Below are 27,080 nucleotides of genomic sequence, written 5' to 3'. Positions count from 1 at the left end.
AAGGTAGTAACAAGGTGAGGATTGTCTTGATATAGTCCCTGCTTAACTTTCTGGGCAAGCATGGAAGCCACATCCTCCTGTTAAACCCAGCCACGAGCCAGAATGTCTCACAAGCCCTTCTGAGATCTGTGCTGGAAGAGAAGGCAGCCCAGCTGTGCTTAATAGCTGCTCCTGACAGAAGACCTAAAAACTGTGGTTTTAGGCAAGAAATTAGAGACAGCAAGATTGCAAAAGGGTCATGGAGCTGGAAGAGAAAAAAGGCACCGCTGACACTGGTGGAGTTTCCCTCTCCAATGAGGAAGCCTTTTGCACCGTATGTGATTTCTCTGTTTGCCTGTTTCCTTTCCGTGCTTGCACCACTCACAATCAGATGAGTGTGCAGTGAGGCAGCTGGCGTAGCTGAGACCTCAATCCTGCCCTGGGAACATAGGCAGACATGGCCCTGCAATGGATGTTTCTCCTGCTCCTCACGCCTCTGCTGGCAGCACAAAATCGTGGTAACACCTCTCCCAACAGTTTTGGAAAACGCCCGGGAAAAGGTAAGCAGTGGTCCCTCCTCTGCCCCCAAGAGAAGGTTTTACTGTCCTCCTTTTGCAGAGCTGCTGTGCAACTTGATGGCATGCAGAATACAGCAGCTGTATCAGAGAGGTCTGATGTTCACCCTGGGGCCCAAGTCCACCAGCTGGGTTGTGGTTAAGCAGAGTTCTGTTTGGGGATGGCAGGCAGCAAAGCTTGGGGTGCTGGGAAAGTCTCTGCAGAGCCTGTAGTGATCCTCCACGGAGCTGGAAATGCAAGGTGTCCATCTGCCCTTGCACAGTGTCAGGGTGCCCTGTCCTCACCACAGAGGAGATGGGTTCTGGTGCCCAACAAAGAGCAGGGGAGCCATGAGCTGAGCCCCTGGGTGTCCAGGACAGCCTGGAGAGAGGAGTTATCATATTCTGGGATTGCTCTTTAATGGAATTCCTTGTTGCTGGAAGGATCAGAGCATGCCCAGGATTCTTCTGGGCTCTTCCTACACTGGCTGCACACTTTGATGCCAGCAGAGTCAATGGGAATTTACAGGCTCGTGTGTTATCTGTCCTGCCAGGAGGCTGCACTGTCTGCGTTTTGAGCTGTGGGTCCGGGAACTGTGACCTTGCATTGTTCTGTATGTGTCTGAATTGGAGAATTTCTCTAAACTAATTTTCTTGGAGCTAGGTGATAAAAATCATTAAACTAGCATCTAATCATGCCATCCTAGTCCACTGTGGTGTCGTGTCTGGGTGGATGCAGGCTAGTGAAAACAGCAGATCTAGTGGCTGTGACAGAGCTCAGGGAATGGGATCAGAAACTGTAATTGCTGATGTGAAGTGACATCAGGGGCTGTACTATGTGAGAAGTGTCTTGGGAGCCAGTTTCCAGGGAAAATGTTTTCGTGTGGTTGAGGAGAGTGTAGGCACAGCACACTGTCATGCCAAAACACAAGGGCTGACACTGTAACAGAGGATTTTCTCCTGCCCAAGGTGTCTTCCCATTGCCCAGACACCTGCTGAAGCTGTTCTCCCAGGCCAGCGTGTGCAAGCATGTGCAAGTGTGTGGCTTTCCTGTTTGTTTCCAAGGTGCACACAAAGACCAGGATCTGTCTGTGTCGAGTGCAGTGGGATGCAATAGGGACCTGTAGGCCTGCAGACTCCTGTCACACTCTGCAGGTCTCAGTCACCCACCGTCCCCTGAGGAGTCTGGGGCTGCCTGTGGCAGCAATGATATTGCTGAGTTTGCACTGTGGTGCTTGTGAAAACAGGAACCAAGACAAAAACATGTGGGGGCCACCCCCAGCAGTGTGAGCAGCTCTGCCTGCATCCTCAGCATGTGGGCTCATCCACTGAGGTCCAACCTGGTGGATCAGGGTCCTTCTCTTGCAGTGGGACAGGCCAAGGAAGATGGCCCGAGTGAGGTAGGAGGGTCTCTCCCATCTCTGCTAGGGTGGAATGGGCTGGCAGTGGCAGAGGGACAGGGTAAAGTGTTGGACAGAGAGAGGGAGCAATAGGGTGGGATTCCTGAGCATATTCCCCGGCAGATACAGGGTACAACCCGTTGTGCATAGTGCCACAGAGAACAGTGCAGGAAACAGCAGAGCCACAGGCACAGGATGTGGCTGGCACGTGTGGTTGGCCCTGTTGTTGTGCTCACCCCGTCATGGGGACTGTGTGCACTCAGCAAGGTGCATTGTGTCATTGTCCTATTGTCATCTCACTGTCTTGCTGTGTTGCTCTCACAGGGCATTCTTCCTCCTGAAATGTCCTCCCCTTACAGTCCCAGTGCAGGTAGAGAGAGGTGGAGAAGCTTCCAGGGCACATTTTCTGTGCAATGAAGGGTCTGGGATCCATGCTGGCCCTGACCCCTTTTTCATCAGCCTTGCTTGACACTATGTAGTGACCTAGTGGCAGCTGACAAGAAGTTCTAGGGAGGATCACAGCTGCAATAACCAACTGTGGGGGTGGGATGGTGGTAGCTAAAACTAAGCCATCGCCAATCTGAAAGGTTTTGTGCCAGCCAAATTCCAAACAGTGCCTACACAGAATAGATCCTGTGGGGAACAGCTCAGAGGCTCTGCAGAGGAGTGGCTGGGGCTTGGCACCCTGGGGCTGGTGAACTGGGTGCTCCACCATGCTTCCACTTCCCATCACCAGAGCACCAGATTCAGGAAACACAAATTGTGCCTCCTGTTCTCAGACACGTGTCAGATGTTCTTTAGCTTCTGATGGACCAGTACAGGTTAAAGTGCCACCATTCCTCTGCTCTTCTCACAGTGCCTTGTTCAGTGATTTGCTTTGCCACCCCCTTTCCCTGCCATGATTCCTAAGCAGAGCATCCCCACGGCTCACTATGCTCCATCACTCTTAAAGACCCCTTTAGCAGCTTTGGTTCCTAGTGAGGAGTACAGCGATGCTCTAAGACCCCTGTTTGTGCTCTCAGTGCTTTGCCATAGAACTTTCCACTGATGGAAAGAGTGAGTGCTTTTCTTAGCTTCTCTCAGCAAGCACATGGCATCAAACACAGCAAGACTGCAGTGCACTTTGCTGTCACCTCTCTCAGCTGCTGAGCTGCCCTGTCAAAGGGTTTGAACTCTGCCTGCAGCTTCTTAGATTTCACCGTGTCCTTTATTCTTTGTGTGGGAGACAATATAGTGTAAGAAAGGACACCTTTTACTGTTAAGCAAAGGGCTGAACCCAGAGGCCTGACCTGAATAATCAGCATAGCTGTTCCTCCTTTCTGCTGACCCTCCCCTTCTGGCCCATGCTGGGGCTTTATTTAGCCTGCCAGGCTCACAACTCCTTGCAGCAGGGACAGTCAGTTCTGATATTTCTGAAAAAGGCTTTCTATATTCATGGGTATTAAACAACATCAGCAAGGATGGTATTCATTCCTAGCATCAACTAGAAAAAAACCAGAACAGTAAATATCTGTCTTTAGGAGGCAAATAAACCAATCTTTTGTTACCACTTCTGTCTTAGGCATTCAGTATTTCCCATTTCACAGTGAGCACACGTTGCATGTTACAGAAGGCGCCTATTTGGTCACATTTACACCATATTTTCCTTGCTGAAACTTCACTTGACTCAGCCTCCTTCCTTTAGCTGGGGTGGAGAGCCTGTGGGCAGCTCTCTGCATGCCACTGTGCAGGGTAAAAAACAGTATCTGGGAGCTGTTCCATTACTGTCCCACCTGCTGTTAATCCCTACAATGCTGGAAGCTGAGTGTTTCTTTCTCCCTTCTGTCTGAGCACTCTCCTTTCTCCACCAGTGTGCCAGCCCCTCAAATACTTCCAGCTGCTTTGCACAAGTGGGGAGTTCTGTCTCTCCACTGGAGGTCCCTTGACAGCTTCCCATGGACACCTCCAAAGCACACCAAAAGCCTCCCTGGGTTAGAGCACAGGCTCCTTTGCTCCAAGGTGCCCTTTCCCCACAGCAATTTTTATGGAATGATTTGGAAAGGAGTGTAAGGAGGGTGAGGACAGCGGTGACCCCCAGCCTGTGCATCTTGACTGCACCCAGCAACCATGGATTAGTTTCTCCCAATGAGCCTCAAGTGCTGATCACATGCCTGACAGGCTTGGATTCATTTGAGATGTGAGGCCGAGTTGGATTGCAGTCAGCAACCTTCTTGAGACGGAAACAGGCACGGACTGAAAGTGTCTTCTCTTCCCCATTCTGCAGAGAGGCAGAGCTTTCTAGGCTTTACCCTCAAACAATCATCAGAAATGCCACCAGCAGTGACTCTGAGCTGTGGATGCCTGCATGCAGATGTGTCAGTGCTGGGACAGGGGGTTCAGCTCCTCTGCAGCTGCAGGAACGTGGGCAGGAGGCAAGCCCTGGAGGGGCTGTGATGTTTGGGCACTGCTGGCAGTGTGCTCTGTGTGCAGGAGGTAAACAGGCTCTGGCAGTCCCTCAGGCTGCCCTGCTGATGTACCCTGCCCCTCTGCAAGGCAAACAACCTTTTTTTCCCATGCCCATCCCTCTGTCAGACACTGTTAACCCCTCCAGGATAATTTCCGATGCTGATGCACTCCCCTGAAGTGGTACTCTCCAGTCACTGGATTCTTTGAGTCTGGGAATGAGATGTGGGCTCTGCCTGCTTTTTCTGATCTCTCCCACCCAGCCCTGTGCTCTGTTCAGCATGGTCCATGTCCTGCTTGGATCTGGGTGCTGTATCAGCCTCTGTCTGCTCCTGAGCACAACAGAGGCACATCTGGCAGGTCAAAGGGCACAGGGGAGCCTGTGGGGAATATTAAAAGTGAGGCCAAATGATCACCTCCATTCCCAAATTTAGAGAGATACTGTAAGACCTATGTTTATGTTCTCAGTGGCTTGCAGTTCAACTCTCCAATGCAACTGGAAAAACAGTGGTTTTCCCTGTGAAACAGTGGTTACTTTTTCTTAGCTCCTCTCAGCAAGCACATGGCACAGCTCACAGAGCTTGGGAAGGAAAGGATGAATTGCAGAGGACAGGAACACCCCTGGTGCTTGCAAGGTACCTGTGGGCAGAGAAGAGGCAAGAAAGCAGCAAGAAGGTTTGCCTGAAGGACTGCTCTGCCGTGCAGTATTTGTGTCCAAAGGGCAGATGTGGCCACTGACACTCTGCTGCATACGTGTGGTCTTTGCAGAAGCACATTTCATGTGTCTACCCCTGGCTGAGGCTGTGCTGGAATGCACACTGCATCCCAGCAGCATCCCACCATTCCAGCTCAGACACAGACAGGAACACTGAGAAAATCCTGGATCAAGTCTGCACATCTGTGGAGACCCTCCCACCTGAAACAAAGACAACAGAGAAGAGGTTGATGTTCCTGCCCAGGTCTAAGGGAAATGATTCTCTCAAATCCTGCTGAAGGTGGACAGCCTAGTCAGAAATGTGTGGCTGTTAATGCCACTGCACTTCATGCAATCCTTCATGCCCACTTCCAGCATCACACCTGTTTTCTTGTGCCCATAACCAAGGAAAAGTAACCTGAGTTGCAGGGGGCAAAAGCAGGGACTGGCAGAATGAAGACCATCCTGCTGCAGGAAAAGACCAGGCTTGAGACCCTCTGAGGTACATGAAGGTGCACTAATCCATGGAACCTGGCGAAATGCATGTGTGGGTCCTGAGGGTGGAAGGGTGGAGACACTGTCCATCATAGCCGAGAAGTTGCAGCAGGCAACTTCCAGGAAAGCTCCCACTGACTGAAAAGGAGAAGTGCAACCCCCTTTTTAAAAAAGGGGAAATGAAGGAGACCCAGGGAACTACAGGCCAGTCAGTGTCCTGCATGACATCCTTAACTCTAAACTGTGAAGGTGTGGATTTGATGGATGGGCCACTCAGTGGGGGAGGAGTGAGCTGGGTGCTCACACCCACAATATTGCAGTCACTATTTTGATGACCACTGGCACAGGATGCCCAGAGAAGTTGTGGATGCCCCATCCCTGAAAGTGCTCAAGGCCAGACTGTGGATGGGACAACCTGGTGTAGTGCAAGGTGTCCCTGTGCATGACAGGAGGCCTGCAGCTAAGTGATCTTCCTTGGGAACCTGCCAGCCCAAGCCATTCTATGCCTTTAGGAAAGACTGAATGAATCCTAAGTGCCTGTAAACAATAATTGACATAATGTTACATATGCCTAATTTCAGTTGTGCAGAAGCAGCACCTTTTAGGAAAAGGAAAAATTACAAACTTTAAACCAAGACGAGCTCTCATTTTTGCTACAGTAAGTCTGCATTTTATTGCACCTCTAAAGCAGCAACCAGGAGATGTGGCTTTTTCAAAGACAGAGTTACCCCCAGCCTCTGCAAGGAAGCGTGCTAAGTCTAGAGAGGTTCATTCACAGCTGTTTCAGCAGTAAGAGCTTTGCACTATGGCAAGACTCAGGGAGAGCTGGGAGCAAGGCAGAGCTCTGTTGTGCAGCTGCAATCACCCTTGCCAGCAGAACATCCATGTCTGTGGAAAGGTGCTCTCCCAGATACCTCTTGAAATCTGCACCTGTGTCAGCAGAGTGACTGCAAAGGAGAATTTCTCTTTTCCTCCTGGCTTCCTGCCCATCTTTAGTGTTGCCAGTGGGTTTTGAGTGCAGTGGGAGCTCTCACAGCTACCAGGAATTGTGAAAAAGTTACAAAAGGAAAAATGGTGAGGCCCCCTTGCACTGAAGTCAAGTCAAGAGTGGAGCAATGTGGGAGAGGGCAGCCATGCCCTTGAGCACTCACAGCCCCCACAGCATTTGTATGGTAGAGGAACTCTCACAGAGAGTTGCAATTCCTATGCGAAAAGTGGGATCTGATCAAAGGGTAGAGACCCAAATTAAGGCCATGTACAGGGCCAGCAGCAGTCCTGTTTAGATTTTTACTAAAAATAGCATGAAGATTTACTTCAATCAATTGCCCAATCTACATGTTGCAAACCACAGCCAAATGTTCAGCTGGTGACATATCTATGTGCAGTCCCTGCCAAGCCCCTTCTGCCAGCTCAGATGAGGGGGTGTCACTCGTCTTGGGTGAGGATGGAGGGATGTGGGATGGGAGGTAGCTGCTTTTACGAGCCAGCAGGTATTTTCCAAGAGGGATGGAGAAGAGGAAGTAAAATGTTTAGCATCCAGACCAAAGGTAAGGTGGTAACTTGAGTTACCACCAAATTTAGAGAGATGGGATTTAGCTGCAAAAAAGTGTGTGCTTGCATGTGAGCAGATCATGTCCAGCAGAATGACAGGAATGCCAATGAGTGGTGCCAGCAGAGAGTCTGGTGCACTCCCACAACCCCTGTGTTTGTGGGACAGAGCAGCATCCCCCAGGCTGCTGGATCCCTCCGGCTGGGGTGTCTCTGCAGCAGCAGGTGGGCAGGAGGGTCTGTGGATAACCCTCCTGCACTGCCCCTGAGGGTGTGAGGGGGGATAAAGCATCTGGGGGATGGGGCTCATCCTGGGAGGTGCCCTCTCTGCCAGCCCTCTGAAGAGAGAGGGACTGGCACCTCTCTGGATGGAACACCCTCACCCCTGAGGGTGCTGCTGGAGCCCAGTGACCCTCAGGCTCTGCCTCCTGGCCTTTGCACACAGGAAAATGTAATGTTCCCCCTAAATGGGACATCAGACTCCAGTGGATTCCGAACAAGAAAATTTATGACTTGAACGAAGTGGTGCAGCTCAACTGTACTGGAGAGTTGTTGCCGTCTGTACCACAGATTCAGTGCATTTCCAGAGGGGGACGGACCCAGTGGAATGACACTGCCACCTGCAAAGGTAAGCACAGCCCTGCACCACCCTGACCCAGGGTCCTGGTGACAGACCCTCTGTGAGCTGGTCATGCACATGGCAGTGCAGGAATGGGAGACCTGGATGCCTTGGCTTTCCCCCATGTCCTGGCAGTGACAATGCTCTTTTTGCTCAGCTCCTTGCTGTAGGCACCTGCTGGGGTCTGTGCTCCTGGGAGGGGTTCAAGGCAGGAACAAGGGTCCCTGCACTGGGGGCTACTGGAAGCTCTGTGCCTTCAAACAATGACTGGGCCTATGGCCGAGGTGCTGGGAGGGGATGGAGCTCTGTGTGAAGACTGGAGAGGAATTCAGACCCTGCCCAGACTTATCCAAATGGAGCATGAGTCGGGAAGCCTGCAAGACTGTTGTAGGTGTGGATGGAACTGCTCCTGGGGAGGTCTGCTGCCACCAGTAACTCTGTTCTTGGCTGCAAGAGAGGGATCAGGAGTTGAATGTGGTAACCAAAGGAGATGGGTCCTGTCAAAATCAAAGCAAGAGATACCCCAGCAGACCTCTTCCCATCCTGCTAACATGTGCTCCTTCTCGTCTCCTCTGTGCAGAGAGATGCCAGCAGCCCCAGTGGGACTCACAGCTCCAGTTTAGCCCAAACCAGAATTTTTACAGGGTCGGTGAGGAGGTGACACTGAGCTGCTTTCTAAACGACACTCCTCCCCTTGCTGTGATCAGATGTGCACACAGGACTTCTCCAAACTGGAACAATGCTTGGGAGGTGTTGGAAATTGGGAGACCATGGCGCAAGTTGCCACAGAACCTGACCTGCACCATGGGTAAGTTGGGAACCAGTAGGTCTCCCCTGCTACATGCACTTCTCGCTGTGGAGGGGACCTGGACACGCTGCCATATCTGTGAGACACCTTGGGCACAGCTCAGGGTCAGGTCCCAGCTGGGAGCACTCTCCAAGATGCAGAGGGTTAGAAGCCTTCAGTGTGGGACAGGTTTTCTCTGTCGCTGCATCTCCTCCCAGTCTATTCCTGAGTTGTACGTCACGGGGAAGTTGGATGGGGACAGATGCTGCCCCTCAGTTCACCTCTCTCCCAGGGTCCTGTATCACCTCCTTGCCCAGGCACATGCTCTTTTCCTGCTCTTGGGGGCCCTTGGGTTTCCTGGCAGTGTTGAAAGCTGCCATTAACCACTGTTCATAATGGGAAAGCCTTGGTCCCTCTCATGCCTGAGCATTCCCTCACTGAGAAGAACTCTCACACTTTCTTCCCCGACAGCAAAATGCCCAAAACCTCAATGGGATGTAGAACTTCAGTTTTCAGAGAGAAAAACTGAATATCCACAGAATACAGAACTGACACTGATGTGTGCTAATGGTCTGGAGCCCTCCTTCCCCGAGGTCAAATGTACAAAAGAATTTCAGACAGTGACCTCTGGAAAACCAGTCTATGTGGATGCCTGGTGGGGCAGGAAGAGCAGCGGTGCCTGGACACGCATTGATGGGGATGTCCTGTGTGTGGGTAAGCGAGGCTGCAGCAGCTCTCCTGTGTCTCCCCTCTGCCTTCACCCTCCTTGGGGCTGTGCTGTCTGTGCAAACTGATAAAGAGGACAACCCAGCCAGCAGCCCAGGTAGAACCAGCTGGGCAAGCTGAAATCTCCTGCAGGGGTTCCTGAGCAGGCCAAGTCTGGGGTTCCCAGCCCAGGCCAGGGACAGGACCCAAGGCTGACACCCAGGTGCCCATGGAGGTTCCATTATCTTTGCTGTGCCTCCAGGTGCCAGCCTGGAGTGCACAGCTCTTGTTCCCCTGCTGGCCCATGGATAAAGGACCTGGGAGACACCTCCTGCACTGTCAGGAGCTGGAGCAGAGGGGAATGAAGGGAGCTCTGATGGTGCAGGGCTGCCTCAGCCCTTGGCACTGGAACACAAGGCTGTAAGATAAGGACCTGGGGAAGAGCAGTGCTGTTAATCAGAGGATGGGAATGCAGAGACAGAGCTGTGCTCACTGGGGTTATGGCAGCACATGGCAGTCTCAGGAGAGATGGGCAGGGAGAGATAAGATGGTAACTTCCCTGCTTTGGGCTGTGGGAGGTGGATAGGAGTGTCCACAGACAGAAGTGGAAGGACAGGGCAGGTCCATGGATGAGTGATCTCCTACCCACTTTACAAGCACAAGGTAAGGCCCTCCCAACAAGCCTTGTCCACAGGTCACATCCCAGCAGATGGATGTGTCACCCTCCTTCTCCCTTCATTGGCTAGAGAGGCTGTTGGGCTTTTCTCTCCCACCACTCACCCATACACACTTCATCATCTCGTCACCTCCCAGCCCAAATAACACCTTCTTTCACCTCTCACAGATGGGTGCCAAAGGCCCACTGCAAACTGGGACTACAGACTGCAATTGGAACCAGACCAGCAGAACTATGAGAAGAATGAGAAAGTGAAGCTGAGCTGCCCTGAAGGTTTCCAGCCAACCTACACTGAAATCAAATGTCAGAGTGGACGCCAGCACGATGAAGATGATGTGACACCATATTCTGTGTACCAACCATTTTGGTATGGAAGAGACTCCAGCGGTGCCTGGGTCCCCATTCAGTCCAGTCTGGAGTGCATTGGTAAGGGAGGGATCAGGAGCAGGATAATTCCTTGCCAAGGTGGTCTGCTCCTTGTGAGATTCCTTGCATGTCATTTTGGTAGAAGGAAGATTGCATTGTAAACCCCTTCAGGCCTCACAGAGCTTCTTGCAGAGGCTTGAATAGGCAAGGGTTCCTTCCAGAAGCCAGAATCCTTCTCTCTAGGAATCATTGCCACAAAGCCTCCCCCTGCAGCATGGGACAAACTGCTGGGACCAGCTACTCAGTCACTGCCTCCTGAGCCTGGAGGATGGTGAATTTGGTGAGGAGGTGATGAGAAGAAGGAAGAGTTGTGTCAGGAGAAAGGGGCAGGGGCCCTGGCAAAGCAGGAGATGTGAGTGGAGGAGGCACTGCTCACCCCTGTCCTGCTGCCCAGCAGTGTGGGGCAGGAGCAGAGCAGCCAAGGCACTGAGTGAGTGACAAGAGGGAGCCCAGAGGTGGCACAGGGCCGTGGCTGATGCCTGTGGGAGGGATGAGCCATGGCTGCAGGGACATGCATGCCAGCAGGAGTGGTGGTGCCATGGCCCAGCACTGTCACCTGAGCTGGGTGACAGGCCTGAATGAGAGGTGGGAGGGCATCTCCTGCTGTAGGGGTGATTGTCCTGGGAACATCCCTGCTGTGGGCTTTGGAGAAGGGAATATGTTGCCCCTGGACACAAGTGTGAATGGTGCAGGCTCATGGAAGAGTGTTCCTTCACAATTTCCATGAAGAATGAAAGTCACTTGCCAACAAGCCTTGTCCTCAGGTCACATCCCAGCAGATGGATGTGTCACCTTCCCTATCCCTTCATTGGCTGGATAGGGCTTCTGGGTATTTTCCTCCCACCACTCACCCATACCCAATTTATCATCTCATCACCTCCCAGCCCAGCTAACATCCTCTTTCAGCTCTCACAGCAGGATGTCAAAGACCTTCATGGGTTTCCATACTCCGACTGGAACCAGACCAGGAGAACTACAAGAAGAATGAGAAAGTGAAGCTGAGCTGCCCTGAAGGTTTCCAGCCAACCTACACTGAAATCAGATGTCAGAATGGACGCCAGCACTATGATGATGATGTGACACCATATTCTGTGTACCAACCATTTTGGCATGGAAGAGACTCCAGAGGTGCCTGGGTCCCCATTCAGTCCAGTCTGGAGTGCATTGGTAAGGGAGGGATCAGGAGCAGGATAATTCCTTGCAGGGAGGGATCCTGAGAACAGCCTTGAGGTGGGACAGCATGGGAATGTCAGGGTTTGTTCCTAGGGCACAGTGCTGTGAGTGTGGTGGCTGTGGGAGCAGCTCCTCCTTCCAGGCCAGGATGGAATGTGTCCTGTTGTGCTCTCCCAGGGCACCAAAGGATGACTGCAGGCACACAGCTCAGACGGTTTGAGGGAGGCAGGATCCCTTTGCTGCTCCCTGTGAGCTGTGATGCAGCCCAGCTGGGGACACACTCTCCTGGCTTCCCTCTCTTCTCCCCCAAATCTCCTGATGTTTGACTGAACAGGAGTGCTTGTGTCTCTGGGGAAATTCACACACGCAATGGTTCACATTCGGATTCCTCGCACATCATGATCCCAAACTCCTGCTGCTCCCCTTTGAGGGTGCTGTAGTGATCACCTTCAGTCCCTCACTTTCCCTCCCAGCAGGCTGGGGTGCCAGAGGGACAAAGCTGCTGGTTGTGGTGCTCAGCTGGGTGTCCCTGGTCCTGTGCCAGCAGGGCTGTTTGAGAGCAAAGCCTGAGCACAGGTTCCTTGTCAGCAGCATTTCTCTTTGTGGCACAGGTGGTCTGCATCTTGTGAGAATTGTTTTGTTCCCCTTTTGGTAGAAGGAAGATTGTATTTTAAACGCCTACCGGCCGCACAGAGCTCCTTGCAGGGTCTTGAATAAGCAAGGGCTCCTTCCAGAAGCCAGAATCCTTCTCTCTAGGAATCATTGCCACAAAGCCTCCCCCTGTAGCACGGGACAAACAGCTGGGACCAGCTGCTCAGTTACTGCCTCCTGAGCCTGGAGGATGGTGAATTTGGTGAGGAGGTGATGAGAAGAAGGAAGGGTTGTGTCAGGAGAAAGGGGCAGGGGCCCTGGCAAAGCAGGAGATGTGAGAGGAGCAGGCACTGCTCACCCCTGTCCTGCTGCCCAGCTGTGTGGGGCAGGAGCAGAGCAGCCAAGGCACTGAGTGAGTGACAAGAGGGAGCCCAGAGGTGGCACAGGGCCGTGGCTGATGCCTGTGGGAGGGATGAGCCATGGCTGCATGGACATGCATGCCAGCAGGAGTGGTGGTGTCTTGGCCCAGCAATGTCACCTGAGCTGGGTGACAGGCCTGAATGAGAGGTGGGAGGGCATCTCCTGCTGTAGGGGTGATTGTCCTGGGAACATCCCTGCTGTGCGCTTTGCATAAGGGAATATGGTGCCCCTAGTCCCAAGTGTGAATAGTGCAGGCTCATGGAGGAATGATCCTTCACGATTTCCATGCAGAAGGAAAGACCCCTCCCAACAAGCCTTGTCCTCAGGTCACATCCCAGCAGATGGATGTGTCACCTTCCCTCTCCCTTCATTGGCTGGTGGGGCTTCTGGGCCTTTCTGTCTCACCACTCACCCATACACACTTCATCATCTCATCACCTCCCAGCCCAGCTAACACCCTCTTTCACTTCTCACAGAAGGGTGTCAAAGGCTTCCATTGGACTCCAGACTCCGACTGGAACCAGACCAGGAGAACTACAAGAAGAATGAGAAAGTGAAGCTGAGCTGTCCTGAAGGTTTCCAGCCAACCTACACTAAAATCAAATGTCAGAGTGGACTCCAGCATTATGATGATGATGTGACACCATATTCTGTGTACCAACCATTTTGGCATGGAAGAGACCCCAGCGGTGCCTGGGTCCCCATTCAGTCCAGTCTGGAGTGCATTGGTAAGGGAGGGATCAGGAGCAGGATAATTCCTTGCCAAGGTGGTCTGCTCCTTGTGAGATTCCTTGCATGTCATTTTGGTAGAAGGAAGATTGTATTTTAAACCCCTTCAGGCCTCACAGAGCTTCTTGCAGAGGCTTGAATAGGCAAGGGTTCCTTCCAGAAGCCAGAATCCTTCTCTCTAGGAATCATTGCCACAAAGCCTCCCCCTGCAGCATGGGACAAACTGCTGGGACTAGCTACTCAGTCACTGCCTCCTGAGCCTGGAGGATGGTGAATTTGGTGAGGAGGTGATGAGAAGAAGGAAGGGTTGTGTCAGGAGAAAGGGGCAGGGGCCCTGGCAAAGCAGGAGTTGTGAGTGGAGGAGGCACTGCTCACCCCTGTCCTGCTGCCCAGCTGTGTGGTGCAGGAGCAGAGCAGCCAAGGCACTGAGTGAGTGACAAGAGGGAGCCCAGAGGTGGCACAGGGCCGTGGCTGATGCCTGTGGGAGGGATGAGCCATGGCTGCATGGACATGCATGCCAGCAGGAGTGGTGGTGCCATGGCCCAGCACTGCCACCTGAGCTGGGTGACAGGCCTGAATGAGAGGTGGGAGGGCATCTCCTGCTGTAGGGGTGATTGTCCTGGGAACATCCCTGCTGTGGGCTTTGGAGAAGGGAATATGTTGCCCCTGGACACAAGTGTGAATGGTGCAGGCTCATGGAAGAGTGATCCTTTACAATTTCCATGAAGAATGAAAGTCACTTGCCAACAAGCCTTGTCCTCAGGTCACATCCCAGCAGATGGATGTGTCACCTTCCCTATCCCTTCATTGGCTGGATAGGGCTTCTGGGTATTTTCCTCCCACCACTCACCCATACCCAATTTATCATCTCATCACCTCCCAGCCCAGCTAACATCCTCTTTCAGCTCTCACAGCAGGATGTCAAAGACCTTCATGGGTTTCCATACTCCGACTGGAACCAGACCAGGAGAACTACAAGAAGAATGAGAAAGTGAAGCTGAGCTGCCCTGAAGGTTTCCAGCCAACCTACACTGAAATCAAATGTCAGAGTGGACGCCAGCACTATGATGATGATGTGACACCATATTCTGTGTACCAACCATTTTGGCATGGAAGAGACTCCAGAGGTGCCTGGGTCCTCATTCAGTCCAGTCTGGAGTGCATTGGTAAGGGAGGGATCAGGAGCAGGATAATTCCTTGCAGGGAGGGATCCTGAGAACAGCCTTGAGGTGGGACAGCATGGGAATGTCAGGGTTTGTTCCTAGGGCACAGTGCTGTGAGTGTGGTGGCTGTGGGAGCAGCTCCTCCTTCCAGGCCAGGATGGAATGTGTCCTGTTGTGCTCTCCCAGGGCACCAAAGGATGACTGCAGGCACACAGCTCAGACGGTTTGAGGGAGACAGGATCCCTTTGCTGCTCCCTGTGAGCTGTGATGCAGCCCAGCTGGGGACACACTCTCCTGGCTTCCCTCTCTTCTCCCCCAAATCTCCTGATGTTTGACTGAACAGGAGTGCTTGTGTCTCTGGGTAAATTCACCCAATGGTTCACATTCGGATTCCTCAAGCACCATCATCCCAAACTCCTCCTGCTCCCCTTTAAGAGAGCTGCAGTGACCAGCTTCAGTCTCACTTTCCTTCCCAGCAGGCTGGGCAGGAGCAAACTTGTCTGCCTGCAGCATCCTTGCACGGCTGGGGTGGGCAGGTATTAAAGTGACCTTCTGGCAATCTTTCTTTCACAGAAGTCCTCCAGGTTGACCCTCAGAGCTTTGAGATTTCCAGCACCAGCATCAAACTGAAGTGGACCTGCAGGTTCCCTGATGCCTGCCAGGGCATGAGGGCCATGTGCCGGCTGGCAGCGCCTTCCTCCCCTCCCTGTCAGGCTGAGGAGGTGAAAGGAGAGCAGATGTTACACGGCCAGGAGGGAACAGTCACCTGCTCCCCTTTGCAGCCCTTCACTGAGTACAGTGTCACCATCGACTTGCCCCCCAACACAACCCTTTTCTCATGGTTGTTCATGACGGAGCAAACAGGTAGGTGCACAGAAATGTCAGAGACAAGGAACAGTCCAGAGCTGTGTCACAGTTGTGTCACAGCTGGTGAATAGATGCTCCCCTCACCTGTCAGCCCAGCCTGATCATTTGCTCCCTGCAGTGATGTGCCTGGGATCAGAGCTGCTTGGGCCCTGTGGAGCTCTGGGGAAGGGGCTGGGAGAGCCCTGAGCAGGGCTCGCCCTGTTCCCATTGTCCCACTCCAGAGCACACTGTTGTGCTTCCCACTGCTGCAGCACATGCAGCCTTTACGGGAGTCAAAGCCTTCGTAGGGAGTCCCTCTGCAGCCTGTGCCATGGCCAGGAGCTGCCTGCACCCTTCTCTGGCCTCAGGCCCTGCTCATGTGTGTGACCCATTGTCTGTGCTTCCAGTGCCAGACAGACCGGAGAAGCTGTGGCTGGATCCCGACAGGGGCTCTCTCAGGTGGAACTCGCTGCCTTCCTGCAAGGGGGAGATCATCGGATACCAGGTACCAAGGGAGCAGGGCAGACCCTCAGCCCCCGGCCCGAGGCCTGTGCCTGTTCCTGTGCGGAGCCTTCCCCAGCCGGGGCAGGCACAGGGAAGGGCAGGCGGGCAGGGACGCTGCCAGCTGCGGGCACCTTCCCAGCGGGCAGCTGGCAGCTGCTGCATTCCAGCTGTGTCTCCTGTCCCCAGCTGAACATCACGGCCAGGAATGCAAGGGACAGCAGCGTGCTGGAGACGGAGCGGCTGCGGCTCAATGGCTCCGTCACTGAGCTGCGGCTGCCGGAGCACAGCCCTGGCAGCAGCTACACCGTGACCATCCAGGGACTGACGGCTGCTGGAGCCGGGGCTGCCTTGCTGAAGGAGTTCCACACAGGCAGCAGCTCCGGTGAGCTTTGCTGTGGCTGTCCCAGGAGCCTGGGCACACACGAGCCCTGCTCGGCAGCCTGCCTTGCCCGAGGCTGCCCCTGCTCCTCGGCCAGCCCTGCCCAGGCTCATCGGCCGGGTGTTCCCCTGCAGACACCCCGCGGCCCCGGGACATCAGCTGCCGCAGCGCCCGCGACATCGCCCCGTCGCAAGGCACGGCCGTGCTTGCCCTCAGCCCCATCGCCCGTGGCTCCGAGGCAGCCAGGTGAGCTGGCCCGCGGCTCTGCAGCCCCAGGATGGCTCTCCCAGCCCAGCGCTGGCTGCAGACGCCTCCCTTCCCCTGCCCCTTGTCCCCTGTCCCGCTGACTGTCGGCCCTGCAGCGAGCACCAGCTGATCGTGGTCCCGACGCACAACGGCTCGGTGATCGAGAGCATCTGCTCGGGGCAGCCACAGCTCCTCAATGCCAGCGTCTACGTGGCCGCTCTTCTCAACCTCACCGTCCCCACGAACTTCGTGCTGGGCGACGGGAGCCGCGGGCAGGGCGAGCACAACGCTGCCCTCCGCCCGGGCAGCGACTACACGGCCCTGCTGCGCCTCGTCCGCCTCTCGCCGCAGGTACCGCCGGGGCTGCTGCTCCCTGGGGATGCTGCCTGCCCGGGCTGCGCCCCTCGCTGCCTCTGGGCCGGCTCTGAGGGCACCCTGCTCTGCCGTGCCTTGGCAGGATGCTGTCCCTGGGCTCCTGGGCCACAGCCGGGTCACTCTCTGGCCCTGGCTGAGCACCTTTGCCTCCAGCTGGGCTGGTGCTGCAGGAGTGAGCTGAGCTCTCCCTCCTGTCTCCTCCAACAGGCAGAGAAGTTCACCTGTGTCTGCTACAGCTTCTCTGTTGGTAAGTGCCTCCTTGCTCGTGGTGCCCAAACCTCTCTCCTGCATGTTCCCTTTTGCCAGCCTGGCAGCTTGCCTGGAAATGGGCTGGCCCTGGCAGATGTAGTGGAGTACTGCCGTAGTTTGGTCTTCACAGAAGTTCTCTAGATCTTGAGGCTATCTATGGTAGATGGGCTTTGGATATCCCCAGGACATTTGGGTAGGTGTGGGCCCAGTGGCCACTGGACATTCACACCATCCCTGCCATCACCTCATATTTAAGTCCTAGTCCCAGTAATTCTCTAGTGTATGGGCAAGCCCTAAATCCAGATACCTCACCAGATTCTGGCAGTGCCTGGAGCCTTTATGGATACAGGGTCCACAACGGTGGGCATAACACCAAGCAAGCACCTGTTTCTTCTGCCTCAACTTAAATTTTCTGTAATGCAAAGCCTGGGGTGGAAGACAAGAGAAGTTGCTTTTCTCTGCATGCCCTGTGGGATGTTCCAGTGCTCAGTTTCGGCTGTGCAGGAGCCTGAGCTGGGCTATGTTACTTGCAGGGCAGTTGTCGTCATCTCTGCTAGACAAGAAGATGGTGGTTATGGCAGTAGCACTGACTGTTGCATTCCTGGCACTGGGGATTGTGCTGTTTCTTGTGGCGCTCAGGTCAGTATGTGCCTCACCTCTCCTGATCTCTGTGGGGCATTCCACAGCTTGCAGTGGCAGGGCATGTCCAAGTGGAGCCTGACATGAGGCAGGGTGGTTAGATAGGCAGCAGCTTCTCCTCTGTCTGTTCTGCTAATCTGTGCACCTGACTTGCTGTTTTGCAGGCTAAAGCACAACAGTTCAAAAACCTCGGAGAACAACAGCACTATACCCCTGAGAGGACGTAAAAAAGGTGAAGTATGAGCAAGGGCCCCATGTGCATTGTCTGGACAGGCAGCATGATTGTAGGTTCCACAAGTTCCTTGCAGGAACAAGGTGATCAGCGCTGGCTGGCAGAGGGAAAGGGACTCCTCCCACGAGATGGGACTTGTGTGGGGAGAGACAATCTAAGGTTTGGAGAAGACCTGGCTGCTGCAATGCCATCTCTGTCCCAGCTGTAGAGTTCCAGGGCTGGCCAGCTTAGCACCAGTTGGATGCTGAAGTCCTGTCCTTGTGGTCTCTGCAGATGTATGCAAGCCAAACACACAAATCCTGGTGGAGGAACTGCTGGAGGCTCTGAAGATGTTTAAGAGGGAAGAAATAGAGGCAGAGCAGACAGATGATGAATCAGTCGACAGGCAAAGTGCTGGGCTTCTTAGAGAATATCAGGTCTGGTTTGGCTATGCTTTCCCACCTGGCTACACTGCCCATCCCTCAACCCTTCCTGGGGTGTGTGATGCTCTTAGCCTTGGCCAGCCCCAGAATACATCCCAGTGCTGAGTGGGCTTGTTTTGTTCCTCTGCAGCAATTGTCCTCCACTTTGTTGCACCCCTGCAATGCTGGGAAGGAGCTATGTAATCAAAACAAGAACCGCTACAAGAGCATCATCCCATGTAAGCAGAACTCTCCAGGGAGTGGTTCAGGCTCTTGGAGCTGGCTGGGCTAGCACAGGATGCTGGGCTGGTGTAGGCACCCCTCCAGCACTTCAGAAATACTGAGCTCCTCCTCTTACCCTCCATGGCCACTGAAAGCCAGAGGGATTTCTGCTCCCACTCTTTTATATCCTCTTGGAGCATCCTTGTTCTGCTCTTCAAACCCTCCTGCAAATTTAATCAAACACCATATTCCAGTTACTGATGCTAGTCATTGCTAAATACTGTCATGTCCCATCAAGTGGAAGGTATGTGTGTGAAGGTGGAAGGGGTGACCCAATTTCTTTCAAAATTTAAAGTTCCTCAGGGCCCCACATGGTGTATACATTTGGTTATTTCATAATCTTCCCTAAAACTCTATTGCCAGCTACTGCTGTGTCATGTCACCCCTTGTCTCATCAGCTGTTCTTTAACCCTGAGCATGTCCTGAGGCATGGGGTGCTGCCCCATGGAGACAGGAGACAACAGACAATCATAGACTTTAATAAATTACACCTTCCCCCTTAATCAGTCTCTTTGTCACTGCCCATCAATGCACTTCCCTTCTCTTTCAGATGATCACTGTCGTGTGGTGCTGCAGCCCTCTGACTCTGGGAATGGCTACATCAATGCCAGTTATGTGGATGTAGGTAGTGAGGAATTGTCACCCTGGGAAGGATAGGAAGGGTGCCTGGCTGTGCGGGCTGAGGACAGTCCTGCTCACATGGGGGCCCTGAGGTCTGGCACTTTTTGCTCTTAAGCTGGCAGGTCTTGGGATGTCACTTCCCCTGAATCCTCTCTGAGCTGCCTGGGGCACTCTGGGTTTGTGTGCAGCTCTCAACTCTAATAAAAAGGGACCCATGTGAGGGGACAGGAGCTGAGATGCAGCCCCTGGCTACCTGCTGCCTGTGCTGGCCGGGAGAGGTGCTGTGGGACACACTGTGCTGAGAGTTCTGGTGCCTGGGGGATGGATCCGTTATTTCATTCCCTCTTAAACATTTAACTCATGTGATCAGAGCTGTTTTAATCTCTCCCCTGCAGACCTACCGAAGTCCTCACTTCTTCATTGCAGCTCAAGGTAGGTGCTCCCAAACCTCATCCTCGGGAGATGCCATTCACTGTCCTGAGCAATCTGGGAAATGGGGAACAGGCATAGCAGCCAGGGAGCTGTGAATGGCTCACTCCAAGTCCCTGTGTCTCCAGGGTCTTTGTCCTGAACAGTTGTTACAGCTGCTGCAGGGCACAGAAGATCTCAGTGGTAACTTGGCAGCAGATGGAGCTGGTGCCTGCACTGCCCAGTGTGAGGACATGGTCCTACCACTCACAAGCCAAGTTTGTTCCCTTTGGCAGCTGGTATGACAGGCACGATCCTGCAAATGCCTGGCATGTCTGCACCCAGTGCATGTGGATACAGTCTCCTCCCAATACTGCCAAGCCTGGATGGGTTTGCCTGCTCTGTGCAGCATGCAACGAGGAGGTCTTGGCTTTTTGTAGGGCTGCAGAAATGCTCTTTGGAAAATAGTGCCCCAAACGTGGGAGCAGCTCACAAGGGACTGCATGCAGGAGCCCCTAAAGCAGAGAGAATCCCTGACATGTGCTGAGCTCATCTTCTCTCCCTTCTCCTTGTCCTAATTTCTAACATGGTGATGAAGCTGATGTGGCCAGCACCCTGTCAGGGCTGATGTCCGCTGACTGTGTCTCTGTTTCTGGACAGAGGAAAGCCTGGGAATGTCCAAATTGTGCCTGGGAACACAGCCCCTGGCTTGGACACTGGCATAGGGCTCTCCTCTTCCTTCCTTCCCCAGGCCCCTTGGCTGGGACAGTGGTGGATTTCTGGCACATGGTCTGGCAGGAGAAGACCTCAGTCATTGTGATGCTGACGGGCTTAGTGGAGCAGAACAAGGTAGGGAAAACCTCTCAGGCCATGCTCAGCTTGGGCATTGCCAGAGCCCAGACTTCCACACCTGCTGCACTCCCAGTGCAGCTCTCAGTGGGGCAGGGAGCAGCTCTGCAGCCCTGCACTGCCCTCCTTGTGAGTTTGCCTGTGCCCAGAGGTCCCACTGCTGTTGGCAGATCAAGTGTGAGCAGTACTGGCCAGAGCAGGAGCAGGTCTACGGCGACTTCACCGTGACACTCAACAACACCTGGACCACCACAGGCCTTGTCAAACGCATCTTCTGCCTGCAGAAGGTAAGGCTGGCATGGAGCTGAGGTGGGAATGCAGGATGTGTTCCAGCAGCTGGTGGGAGCTGTCAGACATGGAGCCTGTGGGGAGCCCTGCCTGGTCTCCAGCACAAGAAGGTCTGGTGTTAGCACGTTGCTATAAATGGAATCCATGCCAGAGCATCAATCCCAGGTTTCTGTGCCAGGCAAAGGCAGTCAGTGAGCTCCAGTGGTCACCCCAGATGAGCATGGAATGATGGTGCACGTGGGAATATTGTTGATTCTTGAGGGCTTGGGTGAGGTGATTACAAAGGGTATAAACACAGATAAGGGATACAAAAGCAGATAAAGGGTACAAAATGGAATCTCTACACATCCAGGATGATGGGACAGGTGTCTGCCTGTCACCTGAATCAATCTACAGAAGGTCCATAGTGATGCTCCTTGGTCACTTATAGTCCTAAATCTGGGCAGTAGTTTATGGTTTAAGATAACCTACATGAAGTCATTTCCCACGATGTGTGCTCCTTCTGAAGTGACACCTCAGATAAAGGGCAGAAACTGAAGGAGCTGCATGGAGGAAAACAGGTATGATATAAAGAAGTTGCAGTTATGCATATTTCTGTCCTTTCTTGTCTTGCTCAGAGCAATGTGTAGCTGAAAGGTAAAGCTCGGAGAGCATCTGATGGCAAGATGTAGCATTAGTTCATGCCAAATGAATGTGATATTTAGGGGAAATCACAATGGGCTGGTAACAAGTGCCTACATTCACATTAGTGTAGTAACAGCCTTAGGGTGTATCTTTTCTGGGCAAGCCAGGCCTTTTTGATGACTATGGAAATACCCTAAGCTGTGATTTTTATCATTTTCCTCTGGGCACCAGCTGCCTTTCCTGCTTTGTGTTCACTGTTCACAGCACGGTGAAGCAGAGAACAAAATTAACTGTATTGCTGTGTGATGGATGGATCTGCCCTTTACTGTCTGAGGAGCTACAGTGGTGCAGTCCTTACGGTGTGGGTGCTGGAGGAGCACTCCGTGCTGGTGCCCCTCTGAAGTGGTTTTCTCCTCTGCTCCCACCTTGTTGGCATGCAGCCACTTCACACAGGTTTCCTGGTCGCTTCCATCTCCCTGTTGGCAGCCACGTGTCCCTTTTTGCAGGCGGGCTGTGCTCTCCCAAGAGCAGTGGAGCAGTTTCACTACCTGCTGTGGCCGGACCACGGGGTGCCCAGGAACGCGTCGCAGCTGCTGTGCTTGGTGGAGGTGGTGAACAAGAGGGTGTTGGAAGCACCTGCTGGACCCGTGCTGGTGCACTGCAGGTGCCGGGCTGGGGCTGTTTGGGTGCTGGGGCAGGGCCGGCAGGGCCAGCACTGACCCGCAGTTTTCTGTGTCCTCAGTGCCGGGATCGGGCGCACGGGCACCTTCATCGCCCTGGACTTCCTCCTGAAGATGGGCAAGGCTGAGGGGAAGGTGGATGTGTTTCACTGCGTGCAGCAGCTGCGGGAGCAGCGGGTCGGCATGGTGCAGACCAAGGTGGGGAGAGGTGTTTGTTTCTTGCACACCTCGGGCTGCAGATCCAATTCCCACCTGTGAGAGTCAACACAGGCACATGGCCAGAACAGCCACCATCCAACCACGGCTGAAATGCCAAGAGTAAATTTATTTCATTACCTCACTAGCTGGAGGATCCCAGGGGGTAACACATAAGAGGGAACACAAGCACCATCAGGCTCAGTCCATCCTGGGGGACAGTGGGTCTGCTCTTTTCACCCATTTAACAAAGGCCTGTACACGTGTAGTTTACCAGCTGGGCTGTGATCTCCTCTGTGTTTATATGATCCCTGGTTTTTGATCTCTCCCAACACAAGGAGCTCAACCATGTCCATGGCAATTGCCTCCAGGTCTCTGTAAACTCCTACGTTCTCTCTACACAGGTTCTACTCTCAAAGCAGACAGAGGATAAACAGCAGTAAGCTGTTTATACACAATAGGTTATATACTCATTGTGCACATCTCACACTGTCATTTTCCAGACCTTGGTATTCCCAGCTGTAAGGCCACTTGACAGAATCCACCATGGTCCTTCTGAATGAAAAACCATTCTTCTGCTTTTAACCCTTTGCTGTCAACACCACTCTTCCCTGAGACATGTGGCATCCAAAGCCACATTAGCCATCCTGTTCATGATCTTGCCTCAAGGACGAGGGCTACCAGGTGATGGGGACTGAAGGATCTTTTTTCAATGCTGTCTCCAAACCTAGTTGGAATCTGTGTTTCCCTGACACTGTCTGAGGTATCCACAGCATTTGTATGCATTGGTCACCCTGACACCCTGATACAGAAGGGCTTTCCTGCAGGCAAGGATAACAAATGAGATTCCACCTGTCCCTGAGGCTTTCAGGATGTCTGCCCTCCTGGCATCTCCTGGGGGCAGCAGTGTCCTGGCCTAGGAACGGAGCCCCCATGATCTGCTTAGTGCTGGGTTCCTCTGGAGAAAACTCGGTTGGGCTTGACCAACCAGCTGCTTGTACAAGGCCTAATTAGCCCACAGGTTTTCTGTGCTGCCTTCTCCAGAATAGGGGCCTGGTCTGACAGGAGGCATTAAACCTCAGGAAGATGATCTTGTCTGGGTTTCTGGAGTTGCTGTCCCAAAGCAGGGCTGCCTGCAGGGAGGAGTGACAGGGATGCTCAGGGATCCACAGCAGGAAGGTGAAGGAGGAACCTGGCTCACTTCTGGCACAGTTGCATGACAGCTGGTGATCTGGAGTTCCAGGGCTCCCCCTGGACTGGCTCCAGACTGTGCAGCTGACGTGTGTCCTCACACAGGAGCAGTACAGCTTCCTGTACGAGGCACTTCTCGAAGGCTTGCTCTGCGGCAACACTGCGGTCCCAGTGGAGAGCATCACCCCCCTTGTCCACTCCCTTCGAGAAGATGAGACCACAGGCCACCACAGAGTCCTAGAGAAGGAGTTCAAGGTACCACCAGGAGACTGATGCTGTGAGGGCTCATCTGTGATGCCAGTCCCCTCACTGCTCCGTCCCCAGCAGTGGGATGGAGATGGGGATCCTTTCTCAGTAGTGGCCCAATAAGGTGAGATGCTGGCAGGCAGGACTGACTTGGGTGAATCATCTCTACAGGCCCTGCAGAGATTTTCTGAGTTGTTCCAGCTTCTGCCGTGCAGAGAAGCAGAGAACCCCAGAAACCAACCCAAGAACCGCAAGCCGGGGATCCTACCAGGTACCACTGTCAGGGCGGGGTGGCCTCTTGCTCTAAAACCCAGTGCCTGACAGCAGCATGGAGGGAATGATGCTTTCCTGCTGCTTCCCTCCCCAGCACATGACAGGGACAGGTTCTGCTCAAAGCCCAGTCATTGCTTTCTGGTTATACAGATTAGGCTGATTCCTTCTGAGCCTGTTGGAGATACATGAGGTACACGTGGGATAAATATGTCCCTGGTCTAAACTTTGCCAGGGGAGAAGCTCAGATGAGGCCCATCAGGGAGCAGTGAGGAGGGTGGATCTGCTGTGCTCCCAACCATGGGGTTTTGTACATCCCACATCAGGGTGCCCTGAGCAGTCACAGCCACGGATGCGGTGGTGCCCGTCCATTCAATCCTCTCCACCCATGCTGCAGGGAGCTTTGTTGACTGTAGCTGTTGCAGGGAAAGTGCCCTGCCTGTCTGCAGGTAGAGAATGCCTGATGGTTTCCACTCTGCTCCTTGCCCTGCAGCGGATTCCTGCCGGCCCATCCTGATGTCCTCGGTGAACGCAGACGGCTCTCCAGCCTACATCAACGCCGTGTTCGCCAGCGTAAGGCTCCGGCCGCCGCCGGACGGGAGCGGCTCCGGGCAGCGGGGACCCTCCTGCGCTGCCCTGCTCACGGCCAGGCAGAGCATCCCGCCCGGGCTGAGGTGTCGCAGCCCTGGGGCTCCTGGCAGTGGCTGCTGGCCCTGCTGCCAGGAGATGGCCCCCGCGATCGGCGGAGCCCTGCCTGTGCCGGCAGCGCAGCAGCGTGTGCCGGACACAGCCCGTGGGAGCTGAGCCCGGGCTGAGCAGCTGAGGGGGCAGCGGGGAGAAAACCTGAGCTGCTCTGGGCAGGGCTGGGGTGGGCCGTGTCTTCTCCATCCCAGCAGGGCGGCAGGGAGCCGTTCCCGCTGTGGGAAGGGCTCTCGGCCCCTGTGGGGGAGAGTCGTGCACATGCAGAGCCGTGTGTTTTGCAGACGTACACCGAGGAGGAGAGAATCATCATCACCCAGCTGCCTTTCCCCACCACGCTGGTGGATTTCTGGGCTCTGGTCTGGGATTACACCTGCACATCAGTAGTTGTGCTGAATCAACTCCAGGAGCTGGACAAGGTTAGCAGCCCAAGCACAGCTCTCCCCTCTCCTGGTTCCCCGTGGGGCTGAGCAGTGTGATTTCTGCCATTGCCCCTGCATGGCTCTTGCCACGAGAGCCCTGCTTGCAGCAGGACCTACTGCAAGCTTGTGGGGCTCCACCTGGGAGAGCCCTGAGCACTGTCCCTGCACCACAGCACCACAGCAGTGGACTGTCCTCGGTCTCACTGCAAGTGAGCATCCCTCACTTGTTTGCCCCTAGCCAGGTATCCTCTCTCATGGAGTATTATTTTCTGGCTGCAGCACTGGGTTGGTGCCCAGCAAGTGCCTGGCAGAGCCCTGTGGACATGGCTTATGGGCATGGGCTGCTGTGAGCCCACCCCTGTGAGGTGCTGAGCTCTGCCCTGCGTGCAGGTGGGAGCCACGTGTGATCGTGCACCTTTCCCCTCCCCCAGACATACGTGCAGTTCTGGCCCACCCAGGGCGAAGATGACTATGGGCGTTTCCATGTCCAGCTAATCTCAGAGGAGCCTGGGGCTGGCTTCACCACGTGGACACTTGTCCTCAGCAACAGGCAGCAGGTGGGCCCTTTGCTCAGAGATGGCAAACTCCTTTGAGAACAAACTTACAGGAGCTGGGCGACAATAGGCTTTAATTTGAGGTCCAAGTCAGATCTAGAGATGGCAGAGGGATCTGGTGGGGTCCTGGCAGGGCACTGGGCAGAGCAGAGTCTTTTGCCTTGGGAGAGAGGCTAATCCCAAGAAAATGAGGCTGCAGGCTGAGATGCAACTCAGATGTTTTTATGTGCCATTTCAACTGGAAGACAGCAGCTGTGGATGGAGTTTGTGCATCTCAGTGGTTCATGGAAGGGAACTATTGCAGGCAGCTGGACACAGGACTGGTCTGAGCTGCACCTGGTGCTCAGCTCTTCTCTTATGATCTGTCCATCTGCCGGTCTCTGAGCCCTCGGTGGAGAAGAGCAAAGTCTGGAATGGCATGTCCCATTAGGGAGCTGCTCCCTTGGTCCAGTGTGCATGGCTGAGTCAGAAATGGCATGCACTGTCCCTCTCCTTCCCTCCATGAAGCCAATAGTTCTCTGTTCTGCCCAGCCCACTTCCTTTCTTCCTCACTAGCCCAAGAAATCTGCAGTGGAAATCCAGTTACATCAACTGACAGACTGGCCCATGCAGCAGCGTCTTCCCCCACACCCTGACACCATCATCAGCTTGCTGGGGAAGGTGGAGACACACCATCGGCAGAGCCAAGATGGACATATCCTTGTCACCTGCTGGTGGGTGGTGTCTCCTGGAGGAGCAGCCATGGCACAGAACTGGGCATGGCTGTGTCAGGGAAATCGGTCACAGTTCCATCTTGGGTGGATGTATGGAATTGAGCCGTGTTAAGGGAGAAAGGCTTCCCTGAGGAGGCTGGTTGGGTGTGGGATCCGTAGCCAAGATCATCCTGAGTGTGTGGGGCTCTAGGGGGACACCTCTGAGGCTCAGGCCTGCCACCTGATCCCAGAGCAAACAAAGCTCCCCTTGCCCTCCTCCACAGGGATGGAGCCAGCCGGAGCGGGATCTTCTGTGCTGCTGGTTTCCTGTGTGAGCAGATCCAAAGCGAGGGCATGGTGGATGTGTCCCAGGCTGTCAGGATGCTGAAGAGACGGCGCAGACAGTTCATTAAAGATGTGGTAGGTGCTGACTTCAAACCCACCTGAGATGGCAACACCAAAACAAGAGCCATTTCCTGGATTGCCCCAGTAGCTGCCCTAGCCACTCTGTGCTCAGATGATCCTGAGGCCAGGTGCAAATGAGATATTTGAAAATCCCATTTTCTGCTGCTGGTACATACCCAGTCCCTCAGTGGCAGTTCTGCAGAACTGAATGGGCACCAAAGCCTCCTGTGTGATGAGTAGCCCCTTTCTGGTCCACCTGGCTGCTCAACACTTTGTACCATAGAGGTTGTCTGTCCTGCCCAAAACCAGCTGGTGCTCCAGTGCTGGTGTAATCCATCCAGCTCCTGGAGCACATGTCTGGATCCCTCAGCAGGGGTAGGTG

At 54.1% G+C, this 27,080-nt stretch overlaps 1 protein-coding gene across 1 annotated transcript in view; it reads left to right on the top strand.

Annotated features, from left to right (window-relative positions):
* The first annotated feature begins 382 nt into the window (after positions 1-382).
* The window catches only part of LOC117010934 (receptor-type tyrosine-protein phosphatase kappa-like), a 28,792-nt gene continuing 2,094 nt past the window's right edge, over positions 383-27,080 (top strand). The window contains exons 1-29 of the mRNA XM_033086055.1: positions 383-539; positions 7,558-7,740; positions 8,312-8,539; positions 8,990-9,232; positions 10,068-10,325; positions 11,241-11,492; positions 14,975-15,265; positions 15,655-15,752; positions 15,938-16,133; positions 16,265-16,376; positions 16,493-16,727; positions 16,959-16,998; positions 17,534-17,639; positions 17,804-17,871; positions 18,145-18,287; positions 18,424-18,511; positions 19,105-19,175; positions 19,571-19,607; positions 20,335-20,432; positions 20,603-20,719; positions 21,851-22,008; positions 22,087-22,222; positions 23,516-23,665; positions 23,828-23,927; positions 24,420-24,499; positions 24,910-25,044; positions 25,479-25,604; positions 26,157-26,314; positions 26,578-26,713. Of these exons, the coding sequence (XP_032941946.1) occupies positions 437-539; positions 7,558-7,740; positions 8,312-8,539; positions 8,990-9,232; positions 10,068-10,325; positions 11,241-11,492; positions 14,975-15,265; positions 15,655-15,752; positions 15,938-16,133; positions 16,265-16,376; positions 16,493-16,727; positions 16,959-16,998; positions 17,534-17,639; positions 17,804-17,871; positions 18,145-18,287; positions 18,424-18,511; positions 19,105-19,175; positions 19,571-19,607; positions 20,335-20,432; positions 20,603-20,719; positions 21,851-22,008; positions 22,087-22,222; positions 23,516-23,665; positions 23,828-23,927; positions 24,420-24,499; positions 24,910-25,044; positions 25,479-25,604; positions 26,157-26,314; positions 26,578-26,713 (4,146 nt within the window). The 5' untranslated portion in view covers positions 383-436. The remainder of the gene's footprint in view (positions 540-7,557; positions 7,741-8,311; positions 8,540-8,989; positions 9,233-10,067; positions 10,326-11,240; positions 11,493-14,974; positions 15,266-15,654; positions 15,753-15,937; positions 16,134-16,264; positions 16,377-16,492; positions 16,728-16,958; positions 16,999-17,533; positions 17,640-17,803; positions 17,872-18,144; positions 18,288-18,423; positions 18,512-19,104; positions 19,176-19,570; positions 19,608-20,334; positions 20,433-20,602; positions 20,720-21,850; positions 22,009-22,086; positions 22,223-23,515; positions 23,666-23,827; positions 23,928-24,419; positions 24,500-24,909; positions 25,045-25,478; positions 25,605-26,156; positions 26,315-26,577; positions 26,714-27,080) is intronic.

Source organism: Catharus ustulatus, chromosome Z, assembly GCF_009819885.2.
Source record: "Catharus ustulatus isolate bCatUst1 chromosome Z, bCatUst1.pri.v2, whole genome shotgun sequence".
Classification (NCBI taxonomy): Eukaryota; Metazoa; Chordata; class Aves; order Passeriformes; family Turdidae; genus Catharus; species Catharus ustulatus.
The sequence above is the reverse complement of the archived record's forward strand: the minus strand, read 5'-3'. Positions and strand labels throughout refer to the sequence as shown.